This window comes from Sorghum bicolor, chromosome 5 (assembly GCF_000003195.3).
Source record: "Sorghum bicolor cultivar BTx623 chromosome 5, Sorghum_bicolor_NCBIv3, whole genome shotgun sequence".
NCBI classification, from domain to species: Eukaryota; Viridiplantae; Streptophyta; class Magnoliopsida; order Poales; family Poaceae; genus Sorghum; species Sorghum bicolor.
This window is the reverse complement of record NC_012874.2, coordinates 370906-385011: the sequence shown is the minus strand read 5'-3', so window position 1 is coordinate 385011 and position 14106 is coordinate 370906. Positions and strand designations below refer to the sequence as shown.

General features: G+C 44.3%; 1 protein-coding gene across 1 annotated transcript; it reads right to left on the bottom strand.

Moving 5' to 3' along the window:
• Positions 11793 to 12758, bottom strand: LOC8067578 (LOB domain-containing protein 12). Its single transcript, XM_002448819.2, has 2 exons — positions 12489 to 12758; positions 11793 to 12301 (listed from the first exon to the last, which is right to left on the bottom strand). The coding sequence occupies exons 1-2, from the start codon at positions 12681 to 12683 to the stop codon at positions 11855 to 11857; spliced, it is 642 nt and encodes a 213-aa protein (XP_002448864.2). The 5' UTR covers positions 12684 to 12758; the 3' UTR covers positions 11793 to 11854.

Sequence of the window (14106 nt, the reverse complement as noted above, 5' to 3'; positions counted from 1 at the left end):
TCTTACGGCACATGCATGAAGTATTAAATATAGATAAAAAGAATAACTAATTGCACAGTTTATCTGTAAATCACGAGACGAATCTTTTAAGCCTAGTTACTCCATAATTAAACAATATTTGTCAAATAAAAACGAAAATGCTACAGTATCAAAATTCAAAAACTTTTTGCATCTAAACAAGGCCTAATTTGGTTAGTATCTTAAAATGAACCTACTCGGTGCTAAATCATAGGCCCTTTCTGCATTCCTTCTTTAAGCATAGCAACAAATGAGTGGCTCCAAAGACCAAAAGAAAGGGTAGGTTAGGTGAAATCACACTTGCTTTATGCAGTATCTTGTCCTATCCCCTGTGGGGTCTAAATGAGAAAGCTTGGCTGTCAAGTGGTATAATATATGTGGCTTGAATCTGATTTGCTTTTGCATTTTCAGAAAACTATTCTGCCTGGTACATTCAGTCTGAAAAGCATGAATAGTGAGCAGCAGAGAAGAAAAGAGGCCGGGGGAACATGCTTGCTGGCTGGACAATGGGTACCATTATTACTGCATTGTACACCAGCTGATTGGTAAGATCTGTATCAGTAGTTGCAACCGAATGGTGGTCCACATGATTCCCTGCAGGATCAGGCACGGGCTGGCTTCCTGCACACAAGTCCAAGAAGAAGCCGTGCAACCAGTAGTATTTGTTCCTGAATAGCAGTCCATGTAAGAGTGCAAGGCACGTATTAGTTGGAAGGTTTGCGTTGTAATTGCCATGTTAACGATAAATGCACTGAATGTTCACATAACCACAAGGAAGCTCTGATTTTGATCTGCCACCAAATACTAGTAATTAGGCTATTCTTTCTACAGTCGTTCCTAGATACAAGTTTGTTTCAGTCTGTTACAGACTAAAATGACTGCAGTCATGGTACCGAATGTTCCAGAATCTCGTTGCTTGCATGGTTCTTGAAATGAAATAAAGCTGTCGTTTGGTGGTTGAAATGATGATGCAGTTTATGGTGCTTGACTTTGTATGGTACTTGGCACCCTGCATCTCTATCACCGGCTAGCTCAGGATCTATGGTAAATTATTCAGATGAGGCTCTCACCCCACCTGTGCTTTCACAAAAAAAAAGAATGATATAAACAGAAAGGTAAGCTGTACTTGTTCAGTTTGAATGTTTGATCAACACTCACTGCAACTGACGTGGCGCGAATATATCTTTCAGGGACAGGTTAACCTGTCTGGAACTCTGCATGAAGATGCACATGCATCTTGGGCAGCCTACAGTTTACAAGGACCCGACAGCAGTTTGGGGCTTGTTCAGTTCGCAAAAAATTTTGGATTTCGATACTGTAGCACTTCCGTTTTTATTTAACAAACATTGTCACACTTAAAAGATTCGTCTCGCAATTTACAGATGAACTGTACAATTAGTTTTTGATTATATATATATTTAATATATCATGTATATGTCGTAAGATTTGATGTGACGAGGAATCTTGAAAATTTTTAGGAACTAAACAAGGCCTCGGTGGCTCTGCATGCAATTCATCAGCAAGGAAGGTGAAACAGCAACATCTAGCTACAGTAAATATGCCAAATAGTAACGCTTTACTGTTTCTGTCGGCTGCCTACATTGCTGCGGTGCAGTGACACTGACACTCGAGGCCACCACCAGCACCAGGGGCCTACCCTACCTACATACTACTCCATATACATGCATCTAGGTCAAACAAAAAAGGTACCATATATGCTGCTAGACACAACCACCGCACCAACCATGCTGTTTAGTCCTAATGACAAATCAAACTGTGGGACTCAGAGACATTATGCAGCATCGAATCTTTTTTTAATCCCACCGACGATTTGTACGTGGACAATGTGCTTCAAACACTTTCAAAGAAAAAAAGTACTTTAAGCACTGATTAATGGAATGCTTTCCCACTCTAACATTATTCTTGGCATTTAATCACTGCTTGAGATGGCATATACTGCTATGCTGTCTTCAATTCATCCTCATCCTTATCACATGAGTCCTTTTCTTTGTTAGCTTCAAAGTGCTATCTTGTTATGATTAGGTTGGCCTATCGGTGCATAAGTCAAAGTAACCATATGCTACTGAGAGCTTTAGTTGTCAGCCGACGACAGTTACAAGTTTCTGTCTCCTAAATCAGAGAAGGGACCATGCATCAAATTGGCCTAAGGCCTATGATATCAGTTCAGAGATTTCAATAGCTGTTTTTTGCCAGGAATGCATCTCTTCCCCATTATGGTTGATCTTAGAATGCATCACTTTCCCATTATACGGTTGGTCCCTTGTGACACACTCAACCTCTGAATTATAGATGGTGCGTTCCCAGTGATGCCGATTTACAGTTTTTTTTTTGACGGTCGACGGGGGGGGGAGGCGTTCCCCACCTGAAAATGTTTTATTGTAGCCCAAAACGGCTCGTCGGTTGTAGCTTACAAGGCAGCATACTTATGCTGAGAAACGGTTACAAAGAGCAAGGAAAAAGGAAAAGGGCGGAAAACTTAGCCTAGCCTTGACCCTGCCTAGCCATCTGTAGGATGGTGCACCGTGTGTTGCTGTTTGTCTCTTCGCTCTTGGGATCCGGTACTGCCATAGTTCGGCGGCCGCTTTGCAGTCCATTAGGACACAATCAGCAGAGTGGTCTTCGTTCCTGAAGACCTTCGCGTTTCAGGCCTTCCAAACCTGCCAGCAGACCAACGCAATGAAAGAGGGGAGTTCGGGGATCACGTCGGATGTGGATGTGGAGCTTGCGACTGTGTGCAGTTGACCCATGTCCATTGAGATCATGGACTGTAGGTTGAGTCTCCTCCAGACTTCCCTTCAGTTATCTTGGCTAGCTCACGTTTACGAGTACTAGTCCTCTTTAACTCTGATAAAGCTTCTTCATAGCCTACTACTCACATTCAACAGTGTTTTTCTCTCACAACAAATCAGCCAACAGTACTTTTTGTCATGTCTTATCAACCAAACGAACAACTATGCAGATAAAATGAACTGAAGACAAAGATTCTGCCTGCCATTTGGTACCGTCTATTCCTAAATGTAAGGCACAAAGTGTAATCTGTGCAAGAGATACCTATGTTGTTAGAATACAATATGTATTAGATACGATATGAGTATGACTCGGTGTTGTAACATGGTGAAACTCTCCCATGATAGATAGAGTCCAACTCTAGTTGTAATATTCTGTACCTTGTACTCCCATATATATATGAATATAGAGGAGGCCCTAGAGGTCATCCCGATTCACCATAATCTTATATGGTATCACGCCTCCTACCCCTCACGGCATAAACTTTTCTCCGATCCAATCTACGCTTCGCGTGCGCCGACTTCTTCGCCAGCTCACCGATTGCCATGGGTGATTCGTCTTCCTCCTCCACCAACGCGCCGCTGGCTTTTGGCCTGCTTCCTCCAGTCTCGGAGAAGCTTTCTCGTGGGAACTACAATATGTGGTTCGCCACCGTCTCGTCTGCGATCAAGGGTGCCCGTCTTGGAGGGTACATCCTGAGCTCTGCCGCGCCACCAGCTGCGGTGATTCCTGGCGCTACTACGGATGATGGCAAGAAGGGCGAGCCCGTCCCCAATCCTGCCTACGAGAAGTGGATCGCCGAAGATCAGATAGTCTTGAGCTATCTTTTTTCGTCTCTAACCAAGGAGATCTTCGGCCAAGTTGCTCGTGCAACATCTGCGAAAGAACTTTGGGGCGCAATTCAAGAGTTGCATGCATCCCAATCCAGGGCGCGCATCATGGCCACGCGCATGGCCCTAGCCTCGGCAACCAAGGGAACTTCAACCGTTGCAGAATTCTTTGTCAAGATGAAGGCACTTGGTGATGATATGGCATCGGCTGGTCGACGTCTTGAAGATGAGGAGCTTGTCACGTTCATCCTTACCGGTCTCGGCGAGGAGTTTGAACCAATTGTGTCTGCTGTCTCCTCTCGGGTTGAGCCGATTACTGTCAATGAGCTTTACGCTCAACTCGCTGCGTTTGAACAGCGAAAGGAGATTCATGGCGGTGGTTCTCAGTCTTCCGTCAATAGTGCCACCAAGGGTGGCCGAGGAGGTGGCTCCTTCTCCAATCAACAGCGCCAAGGGAACCAGAACCGTGGTGATGGAGGCCGCGGTGGGTTTCGTCGTGGTGGTGGCGGTCGTGGCAATGGAGGCCGCGGCAATGGCAACAATGGTGGCAACGGGGGTGGTCGCTCCTCGTTCCAATATGGCATCTTCTGTCAACTGTGTGGCAAGGAGGGGCACACGGTGGTTCGTTGTTTTAAGCGCTTTGACACGAACTTCACCGGCCCGCCACAAAAGAGTGCATCATCAGCTTCTACAGGATCCTATGGGGTGGATACTAACTGGTATGTTGATTCCGGTGCCACGGATCACATAACTGGTGAACTTGAGAAGCTCTCTTTCCGTGACAAGTACCGTGGTGGAGAACAAGTTCTTTCGGCCAATGGAGCAGGTATGAGAATTAATCATGTTGGTCATAGTACTTTGTGTTCCCCTGTCCGTGACATTCATCTTCATAATATTCTCCATGTTCCTAGTGCTAGTAAAAGTCTTGTTTCTCCTCATCGTCTTGTCAAAGATAACAATGCCTTTCTTGAACTTCATCCCAACCACTTTTCTCTTAAGGAGCAGGTGACGAAGAAGACACTCCTCGAAGGCCCATGTGAAGGGGGTCTATATCCATTGAAGCCGTCACACAAACAAGTCCTTGGAGCCTTCAAGCCTTCTACCTCTATATGGCACAGTCGTTTAGGACATGCTTCGTCGCCTGTCATTCAAAGAGTTCTTAGTCGTCATAATTTAGCATTTTCTAGTGAGTCGACTAGTGGTGTCGTTTGTGATGCATGTCAGATGGGAAAAAGCCATCAATTACCCTATCCTAAGTCTACTAGTGTTTCGTCCAAACCTTTCGAGCTTGTGTTTTCAGATGTGTGGGGACCGGCACCAACTTCTGTGGGTCGGCACACCTATTATGTCAGTTTCATTGATGATTTTAGTAAGTTCACCTGGATTTACTTGTTACGCTACAAATCTGAAGTTTTTCAGTGTTTTCGAGATTTCCAATCCTTGGTTGAACGCCAATTTAATCTGAAAATTCTTGCAGTCCAATCTGATTGGGGGGGTGAGTATCAGTCCCTAAACTCTTTTTTCCAGCGCCTTGGCATTACTCACCAAGTCTCATGCCCCCATGCTCATCAACAGAATGGTTCTGCAGAGCGCAAGCATCGCCACATAGTAGAAGTAGGATTGTCTCTTCTTGCACATGCATCTATGCCACTTAAATACTGGGATGAAGCTTTTCTCACTGCCGTATTTATTATAAATCGGTTGCCATCCAAAGTCATATCTAATGACACTCCACATGATCGTTTGTTTGGTTCTTCTCCAGATTACTCCTTCTTTCGCACATTTGGTTGTGCGGTTTGGCCCAACTTGCGACCCTATAATGCTAAGAAACTTCAGTTTCGATCCATCAAATGTGTTTTCCTAGGATATAGCAATCTCCATAAGGGTTTCAAGTGTCTTGAGCCTTCAACCGGTCGGATCTATGTTTCTCGCGATGTTGTCTTTGACGAATCCATCTATCCCTTTGCTCAATTACATGCCAATGCTGGAGCTCTCCTTCGCAAAGAACTTGAGATTCTTCCTGATCATCTTAAAAACCCATCACCGGATTTTGGGAACGCACGTGTACTTGATCAATGCTTGGTTAATTCTAACCTGTCTAATGCCAAAACTAGTTCTTCTCCAAGTGTGGATGCAGGTACCTTGGATTCGGCATCGCAATCGGTTTCAAAATCGGATGAAAATAGGCCTTTTGGGCGTTATTTCATGCAGTCCGCTTCTCCAGCGCAACACGACAACGGTGGCACGGTGTCCCAGGATGATTCGCCTGAACCGCGTACGCCTGCGCCGACAGCAGCATCTTCGGGATCGGCGACGGATCTTCTGCCACCACCGGCCGGTTCCCTGATTCCTCCTGGCGGATCCTCTGCGGCGCCAACTCAGCCACCTGTATCTCCACCTGTGTCGCCTTGTGTCATGCTGGATCCGGTTCCCTCTGCGGCGGGACCGACTGGTGCTGGATCTTCTGCGCCGACTGCTCCGGTGTCCACCTCTGCTGACTTGTCGTCTCGTGGCACATCTGATCCAGGAGCTGGTGCACCTGTGTTGACTGCATCGTCCTCGGATCCCGTGGAGGTCGCTGCTGGATCCTATGCTCCGTCTGCTCCTGTGACCGAATCGGTGCAGCCTCCTGTTGCTCCACCTACACATACATATGGTACTCGGCTTCGCCATGGAATTGTCAAACCAAAGCAGCGCACAGATGGTACTGTTCGTTGGGGACTTCAGTCTGTTAGTGATGCTGCTGAGCCTCTCTCTGTTAAACAAGCATTGAGTGATCCTCGTTGGGTGTCCGCTATGAATACAGAGTATGATGCATTACTTAAAAATAAGACATGGCACTTGGTTCCTGCACCACGTGGCAAGAATGTGATTGGGAGCAAATGGGTTTTCAAGGTCAAAAGGAAGGCTGATGGTTCTATTGATCGTTACAAGGCTCGACTTGTTGCTCTGGGCTACAGGCAGCAGTACGGTATTGATTATGAAGATACATTTAGTCCTGTTGTAAAAGCAGCCACTGTTCGACTTGTGCTTTCTCTAGCAGTATCCAGAGGTTGGTCTTTGCGTCAACTGGATGTTCAGAATGCGTTTCTTCATGGTGTGCTTGAAGAAGAAGTATATATGCGGCAACCTTCGGGATATGCAGATTCACGGTTTCCAAATCATGTTTGTCGTCTTGATAAGGCACTCTATGGTCTTAAACAGGCACCACGTGCCTGGTATGCTCGGTTATGTGGCAAACTTCTTCGGTTGGGTTTCAAATCGTCCAAAGGTGATACCTCACTGTTTTATTATCGGCAAGGCTCCCTGGTCATATTTGTGCTTGTGTATGTTGATGACATCATTGTGGCCAGTTCTTCATCTGATGCAACTACAGCCTTGCTTAAAGATCTTGAAGCTGACTTTGCTCTCAAAGATCTTGGTGATCTTCATTTTTTCCTTGGTATTGAGGTATGGCGCAATGCTACTGGTCTTGTTATGTCGCAATGTCGCTATGCTACTGATGTTCTTAAGCGAGCAAATATGTGGAATTGCAATCCGGTGGACACTCCAATTGCTGTCAATGAGAAGTTAAGTATTACTTCTGGCACTCGGCTCAGTGATGAGGATTCTACCAAGTATCGCAGTGTAGTTGGCGCCTTACAATACTTGACCTTGACTAGACCCGATTTGTCCTTTGCTGTTAATAAGGTTTGCCAATTCTTGCATGCACCTACTTCTGTTCATTGGAGTGCTGTTAAGAGGATTCTTCGCTATGTCAAGGGGTCACTGACAACGGGGTTGAAATTGAGGAAGTCACCCTCTACTCTTGTCAGTGCTTTCTCTGATGCTGATTGGGCCGGTTGTGTCGATGATCGTCGATCCACTGGAGGTTTTGCAGTGTTTATTGGTCCTAATCTGATTTCTTGGTGTGCTCGCAAACAACCAACTGTTTCTCGATCTAGTACAGAAGCTGAATACAAGGCATTAGCGAACGCAACAGCAGAGATGATGTGGATTCAGCGTTTACTTACAGAATTGGGAATAGCACATCCATCTGCTGCTCGGTTGTGGTGTGACAATATTGGTGCCAAATATTTGTCTGCCAATCCTATTTTTCATGCAAGAACAAAGCACATAGAGATCGATTTTCACTTTGTGCGTGAAAGAGTGGCGCAGAAGCTGCTGGATATTCGTTTCATCCATACTGGTGATCAGGTGGCTGATGGCTTTACTAAGCCTATCACAGCAGCAAAGATGCGAGAGTTTAAGTTCAATCTCAACCTTGTTAGTGGCTGAGATTGTGGGAGGATGTTAGAATACAATATGTATTAGATACGATATGAGTATGACTCGGTGTTGTAACATGGTGAAACTCTCCCATGATAGATAGAGTCCAACTCTAGTTGTAATATTCTGTACCTTGTACTCCCATATATATATGAATATAGAGGAGGCCCTAGAGGTCATCCCGATTCACCATAATCTTATATATGTAAGTAAGAGTGATAGACGAACAGAAATTGCTGATAACAGACACAACAGGCAAAGGACAGGCACAACCTGTGAAGAAAATTTTCTGTCTCGGCAACAGACAGGATCACAGGAATAACAAATGGTCAACAAAAAACCTGGAAAAATAGCGGGAAGTCCTTGCCAAGATCTAGTAAAGTCATGCGTTATCATCAGCATGTTGTTAATTTAACACGGAACGAGGACGCAGTGTTGCTAACCATCTCCTCTGATAAAATTAAACTAACTCATCAGCTAGTGGCCTAGCTAGGCTGCCTGCCTTCAAATAGTTAACCAGTATGAAATAACACATACTATGCACTAGTCCATTAAAGAAGAGGCTTCAGGTTCAGGCATGCATGCAGATGCGGTACGAGTAGGACCGTTACAATCAATCACATGATGATGTCGTTGGCCTTGAAGGTACGTTAATTCGTTCTTGTCCTGGAGGATAGGATGGATGGAGCTGAGGCATGTAAATAAAGAATAAAGATTCATTCATGAGGATAGGAACTAGGATTGCATTGGCTGAGATGCTGGATTTATTCATGACAGCTATATATAGCTAGCTCGGCTGGGAGGAATTGAAGGGTGCATCATCCACCCACACTCCCACAACCACACACACATACTCTCAAGTCAAAAGATGGACGACAAGACGAGAGGCCGGGGACCGAGACCGACTACCTGCAAGGCTACAATACAAGGAGTACGTCAAGCCTCAAGGACAAGCAAAAAAATAAAGGATTGATCGAGTAGTTGTCGTCTCTGATTGTCAATGCCTCCCTCAACAAAACCCTTCACCAAACCATATGCAGTTGCAGTGTTGTTAGTACGACCGACAATCATTCATTTAATTACATCTCTCTCTCTCTCTCTCTCTCTCTCTCTCTCTCTCTCTCCTAATCCAAGCTAGGATGGGAGCCTGCACTACTTTATTTTTCTGGCCATAGAAAAGGAGGAGAGCAGCCCCGGCCCAGAGCTTGAAGAGACAACCAAACCAGTGCTTTGCTGGGCTACATGCCTTTCTCGGACCTACGGCCCGTTTCTTTTCTCATTTTTCCACAAAAAAATGAGGCCCACGAGGACGCTTCCTTCACTGGGCTTTTTCTATTTTATCTATTAGAACTCAAAGTCAAAAGTACGTGTTTTTTTTTCTCGAAGTGAGCATAGTTTAGAAAATAAACTAATTTCATATTTTTTTTGAACTAAACTAGATTTTATGATTTTTATTTTTCCATGTGGCTTTGTTTGATAAAGTTTTGTAAAATATTTTTATGAACTTTTGTATATTTTTTATAAAAATATTTCTAGTTTAATTTATCTCCTTAAACTTTCAACTTAGTACGATTTACGTCCTTAGACGACTTTGAACTTAGTACGATGTACCCCTTTGACATAGCACCGCATAAAAAACGAATGGTCTTCAAAAGTTGAGGGGAGTAAAAAAATGGTTTTGTAGATTAGGGAGAAAATAGGACAAACGGAGAAAGGTAGACTGGACTTTTTCCCTAAATAAAATGATACCAATGATGCATATATTCTCACTTCTCAGCCCACTTCTTTCTGAGCAAGCCATTGTGTGATTTGTAAAACAAGGCCCTCTCTAATATATGCCAGTATTGCGACTGTAAACAATGAACAATGTACTCCCTCCGTCCCCAAATACTGCTATTTCTAGCAGATTTCAGACAGATTAGTGTGGCAAACAAAAGACTATTCTACCCTCAATTAATTTGGATTCCACCATTTAATCATGCACGTTAAGCCATGGTCTCTAGTTCCAACGAGCTGCATTTAATACCAACTAAACAGACTCAACCAATTACCATGCGCCAAAGTACTACTCCCTAGAAGAAATTAAATGGGTTGTTAGACTATGGAAGTTTCGAGGAGAATTAAATGGGCTGGTGGACTGAGTATGTTACTAGTAGAAATAGCAGTATTTGTGGACAAAATTTTCTCCTAAAAATAGCAGTATTTAGGGATGGAGGGAGTAACAACACATTAAAAAGGGTCGATGCCATGTGCACCATCAAGATACAGCAGCAAGGACAAGGGTTGAGTTTAGGACTCGAGTGAAGGTTTGTTCCATCTATTTTTAACCCGTCGTCAATCATTGGTCTTGGTAAAGATTAACTAGATCATTAAATTGGACGGTTTGCACTTGATCCAATGTTAACTGACACAGTTACATACTGATTGTTAGTGCAGAACGTGACACGTCCTCACACAACACAACTGCCGCCGTTCCATGAGAGGGTCAATATATGCAAATGCTGTGAGCTGAAATGCGACGGCCGACGGCTTGTTTATTATTACCGTGAAGAGGAAGAACTAACAGATTACGAAATGCAAGCTTCTTCCCTTGTATATATCTGCCTTCCTGCTTCTTGTTAATCTTAATAACAAGTGCTTTGTGCTAGACATGCTTTGTGATCAACACTAGTACAATTCTGTATGAAACACAAAACAACAGTTCACAAAGTTTTGGTGAAGCAAAAAAAAAAAGCAAAGTACTCAACCCAAGGTGTGTATCCATATACAAGCAAGACGGTGGGGCCGGGCTACAAGCGTATACAATTAATACTTTTTTTGTTTGTCCTAGATTCACCTCCTCATGCGTCCATGCATGCACCTTGTCATCACTTTTACAATAATATCAAAACCTAGCCAATCATTGCCCCAAAAAAATGTATAAATAGTGAAACCACTTATTAGCCTCCATGCACGAATCATTCCCAGTAGATCCACCAAAGCCATGTTTGGAACTCAATTCTTTTATGAACAAAAAGAAACGAATTAGGTTTTGCTTTGTCGGTTGCTTGATGACACGGGGCGCACAAGTAACATCTTAGCATCAGGGCACTCACAATGCAAGACTCTATCACAAAGTCTAAGACACTTGATTACATATTATTTATGGTATTTTGCTGATGTGGCAACATATTTATTGAAGAAAGATGTACAAAAAAGTCTTATTTAGACTCCAAATCCACATTGTTCGAGGTAATAAATAACTTTAGACTCTATGATAGAGTCTGCATTGTGAGTGCCCTCATCCAGTTATTCTAATGCCTTGGCATTTATCAAGTACCAATGTACAGTTGCACAGATAGAATATCAGTGAAGCCAGGTAATTAAGCCCTTGTGCAGCCCAGCAGATGAAGACACACGTCCTATGCAGAAAGTTCAGGAATCTGTTAGGTCAGGTCTTCCAATTGGATGTAGCAGCAGTCAAATATACAACTCCGATCCAGCACGGTGGGGGAAGAAAAAGGTTTTTGTGATGCTTAATGTCCAGTTGTCCACGAGCAATCCTACTGTGCACACCATGTGAATCCAAACGCATCCAAATAGCTTAGCTGACTCTCAACTCCAAGTCTAACAAAGGGTGAACCTCTGAAACTTCACTCGATCTGGCTCGTGCAGCCTTTGTGCAAAAACTCTATTTCACACAATATCCTTCAGATATATAGCTTAACTTCGTCTTGATTCTTAGTTTTAATTTTTTTTTTCTGAAAGATCTTATTGTTAGTTTTTAGGTAGGAATAATGCTGAGATTGTGATGCTCATGTGACCCAATTAACTCATCTCTTAGTAATTTCCCATCTTTCCAGAAAATTACAGTGGCAGACAGCGATAGAGACAAGAAGGGTTGTTTTTTTTTCTTATCGACAAATGGAAGGAGTACATAATTCATTCATTCATGCCCAAAGGGACTCTTTCTTGAGGCACGCCTCCTGGAGCATCATTGCAGTGTTCCCTGCAGAGCCGAAGCCACCCAGCATCTGCTTCTGCTGCTGATGAACTGCACCAGTACCGTTCAACGTGTTCATCATCAGGCCATTCTGCACGAGCAGGTTGCCATAAGCCTCGCATTCCATCTCCTCCTGCTGCTGCTGCTGGAGTTGTTGTTGCTTTGCCGGAGCTGGCGCGGCAGCAGCAGCAGCTGAAGCTGACTCGTAGTCGTGGTGCATCTGGACGCAGAGGATCTCGGCCTTGGCGAGGGCGAGCTGCACCTGGAGCTGGGAGACCTGCTGCTGGAGGTAGGAGATGGCGCCGACGCAGCCGTACACGGGGTCCCTCATGCGCGCGTTCGCCTCGTACACCAGGCTGCTCACCGCGTCTGCTCTCTGCTGAGCAGGCAGCTCCTGGAATCAAACAGTTGGTGCAGTGAACGCTGTTAGACTACTGATGAGCAAGCTAATATATAGCTGAATCTGAATTATCACACTTCAAAAAAGAAAGAAAATCTGAATGGTCCATGGATGACAGTAATTAACGAATAGGAGATAGAACTGAATGCACGAGGTCAGCAAGGAGGAGAATTGAACGGACCTGCAGCATCTTGCTGACATTGCTGGCGCCAAAGACCTTGTGGACGATGGCGAACTTGTGAGGGTCCTCGGGTGGGAAGTATGGCGCGAACACGCACTCCTGTGTGCACCGCCGCCGCAGCAGCTTGCACGATGCGCATGGCGGGCTGCTGCTGCTGCTGCTGCTGCTTCGGCTCCCATTTCCACTGTCGGCCATGTTCTGGCTCCTCGGTCACAGCTCACAGGGGTTAGAGCGAGCAGTGAAGAGAGGATGGTTGCAAAGGGAAGAGGGGAGACTGCTGGGTGCAGAGCCTCCTCTTTTATAGAGCCAGGCTAGCTAGGGGAAGGAACAAAGTATATAGGTTAGAAGAGGCCTTGTTTAGTTTGCAAAAAAAAATTGTTTTTGGTTACTGTAGCATTTCGTTTTTATTTGACAAACATTGTTCAATCACGGAGTAACTAGGCTCAAAAGATTCATCGCAGTTAGTTTTTATTTTCGTCTATATTTAATGCTCCATGCATGCGACCAAAGATTTGATGTGATGGGGAATCTTGAAAATTTTTGCAAACTAAACAATAACTGATGGTAGGTTGGAACTGATATAGGTCAGGAGATGGGAGATATCAGGATAGTTTTTAGCATCAGGTCAGGACAAACATAGTTTTCTATTGTCATGCTGATGTATCAGCTAATGACCTTCCTTCCAGCTGGATCAGAGGCACAGCAAAGCATGTTATGGCTGTGTAGTGCTGTACCGAACAGTGTGTATGGTTTCTTTGTCTGCATTTAGCGGCTCATTAGTGCCCACGATCAACAAGGTTTGTTGGTCACAGCAGAATGAAGCAGATACAGGCATGCATACAGCTGAGAAAGTCTTCATCTCCTTATAATTAACTAGAAACAATTTATCAAAAGAAAAACTAGAAACAAGAAAGAAAGCTAAATATAGTCTACGCGTTCATGGTTCAGGGGGCTATTCTACACGTCTCTACCAATCAGTACAGTTGTGCACTACTGCAGAGAGGATTTTTGCCGAGGGCAAAGAGCCGTCGGGAAATTTTCCGTCGGCAAAGGAGTCTTTGCCGAGGGCCGTTTGTCGGGCACTCGGCAAAGATTTTGCCGAGGGCTGAGGCCGGCCTTCGGCGAAAAAAAGATGCCGTTAGGGCACTAGCTGCAACTGACGGCGTCTTTGCCGAGGGCCCAACGTTGGGCCCTCGGCAAAGAATTATTTTAAATTTTTATTTTGTAAATTCTTTGCCGAGAGTTCCCATACAGGCTCTCGGCAAAGAATTTTTAAATTTTTATTTGGGTAATATGTTTGCCGAGGGCTACCATGCAGGCCCTCGGCAAAGTATCTTTTTTATTTTTTCTGGAGAATTCTTTGCCGAGGGCATTGACCATAGCCCTCGGCAAAGACCTGTTTTCTATTTTTTCTGAGAAATTCTTTGCCGAGGGCTATGGTCAAGGCCCTCGGCAAACACCAGAGAAATTTTAAAATTTTTTTGTTTGTTTATTTGCTTCCAGACAATAGACAGATACATATATATACCATCACACACAGAGATTCCACAACGAGCACATACATCTCACGAACATCACATATATATATCACGAACATCATGTATACACGAACATCACA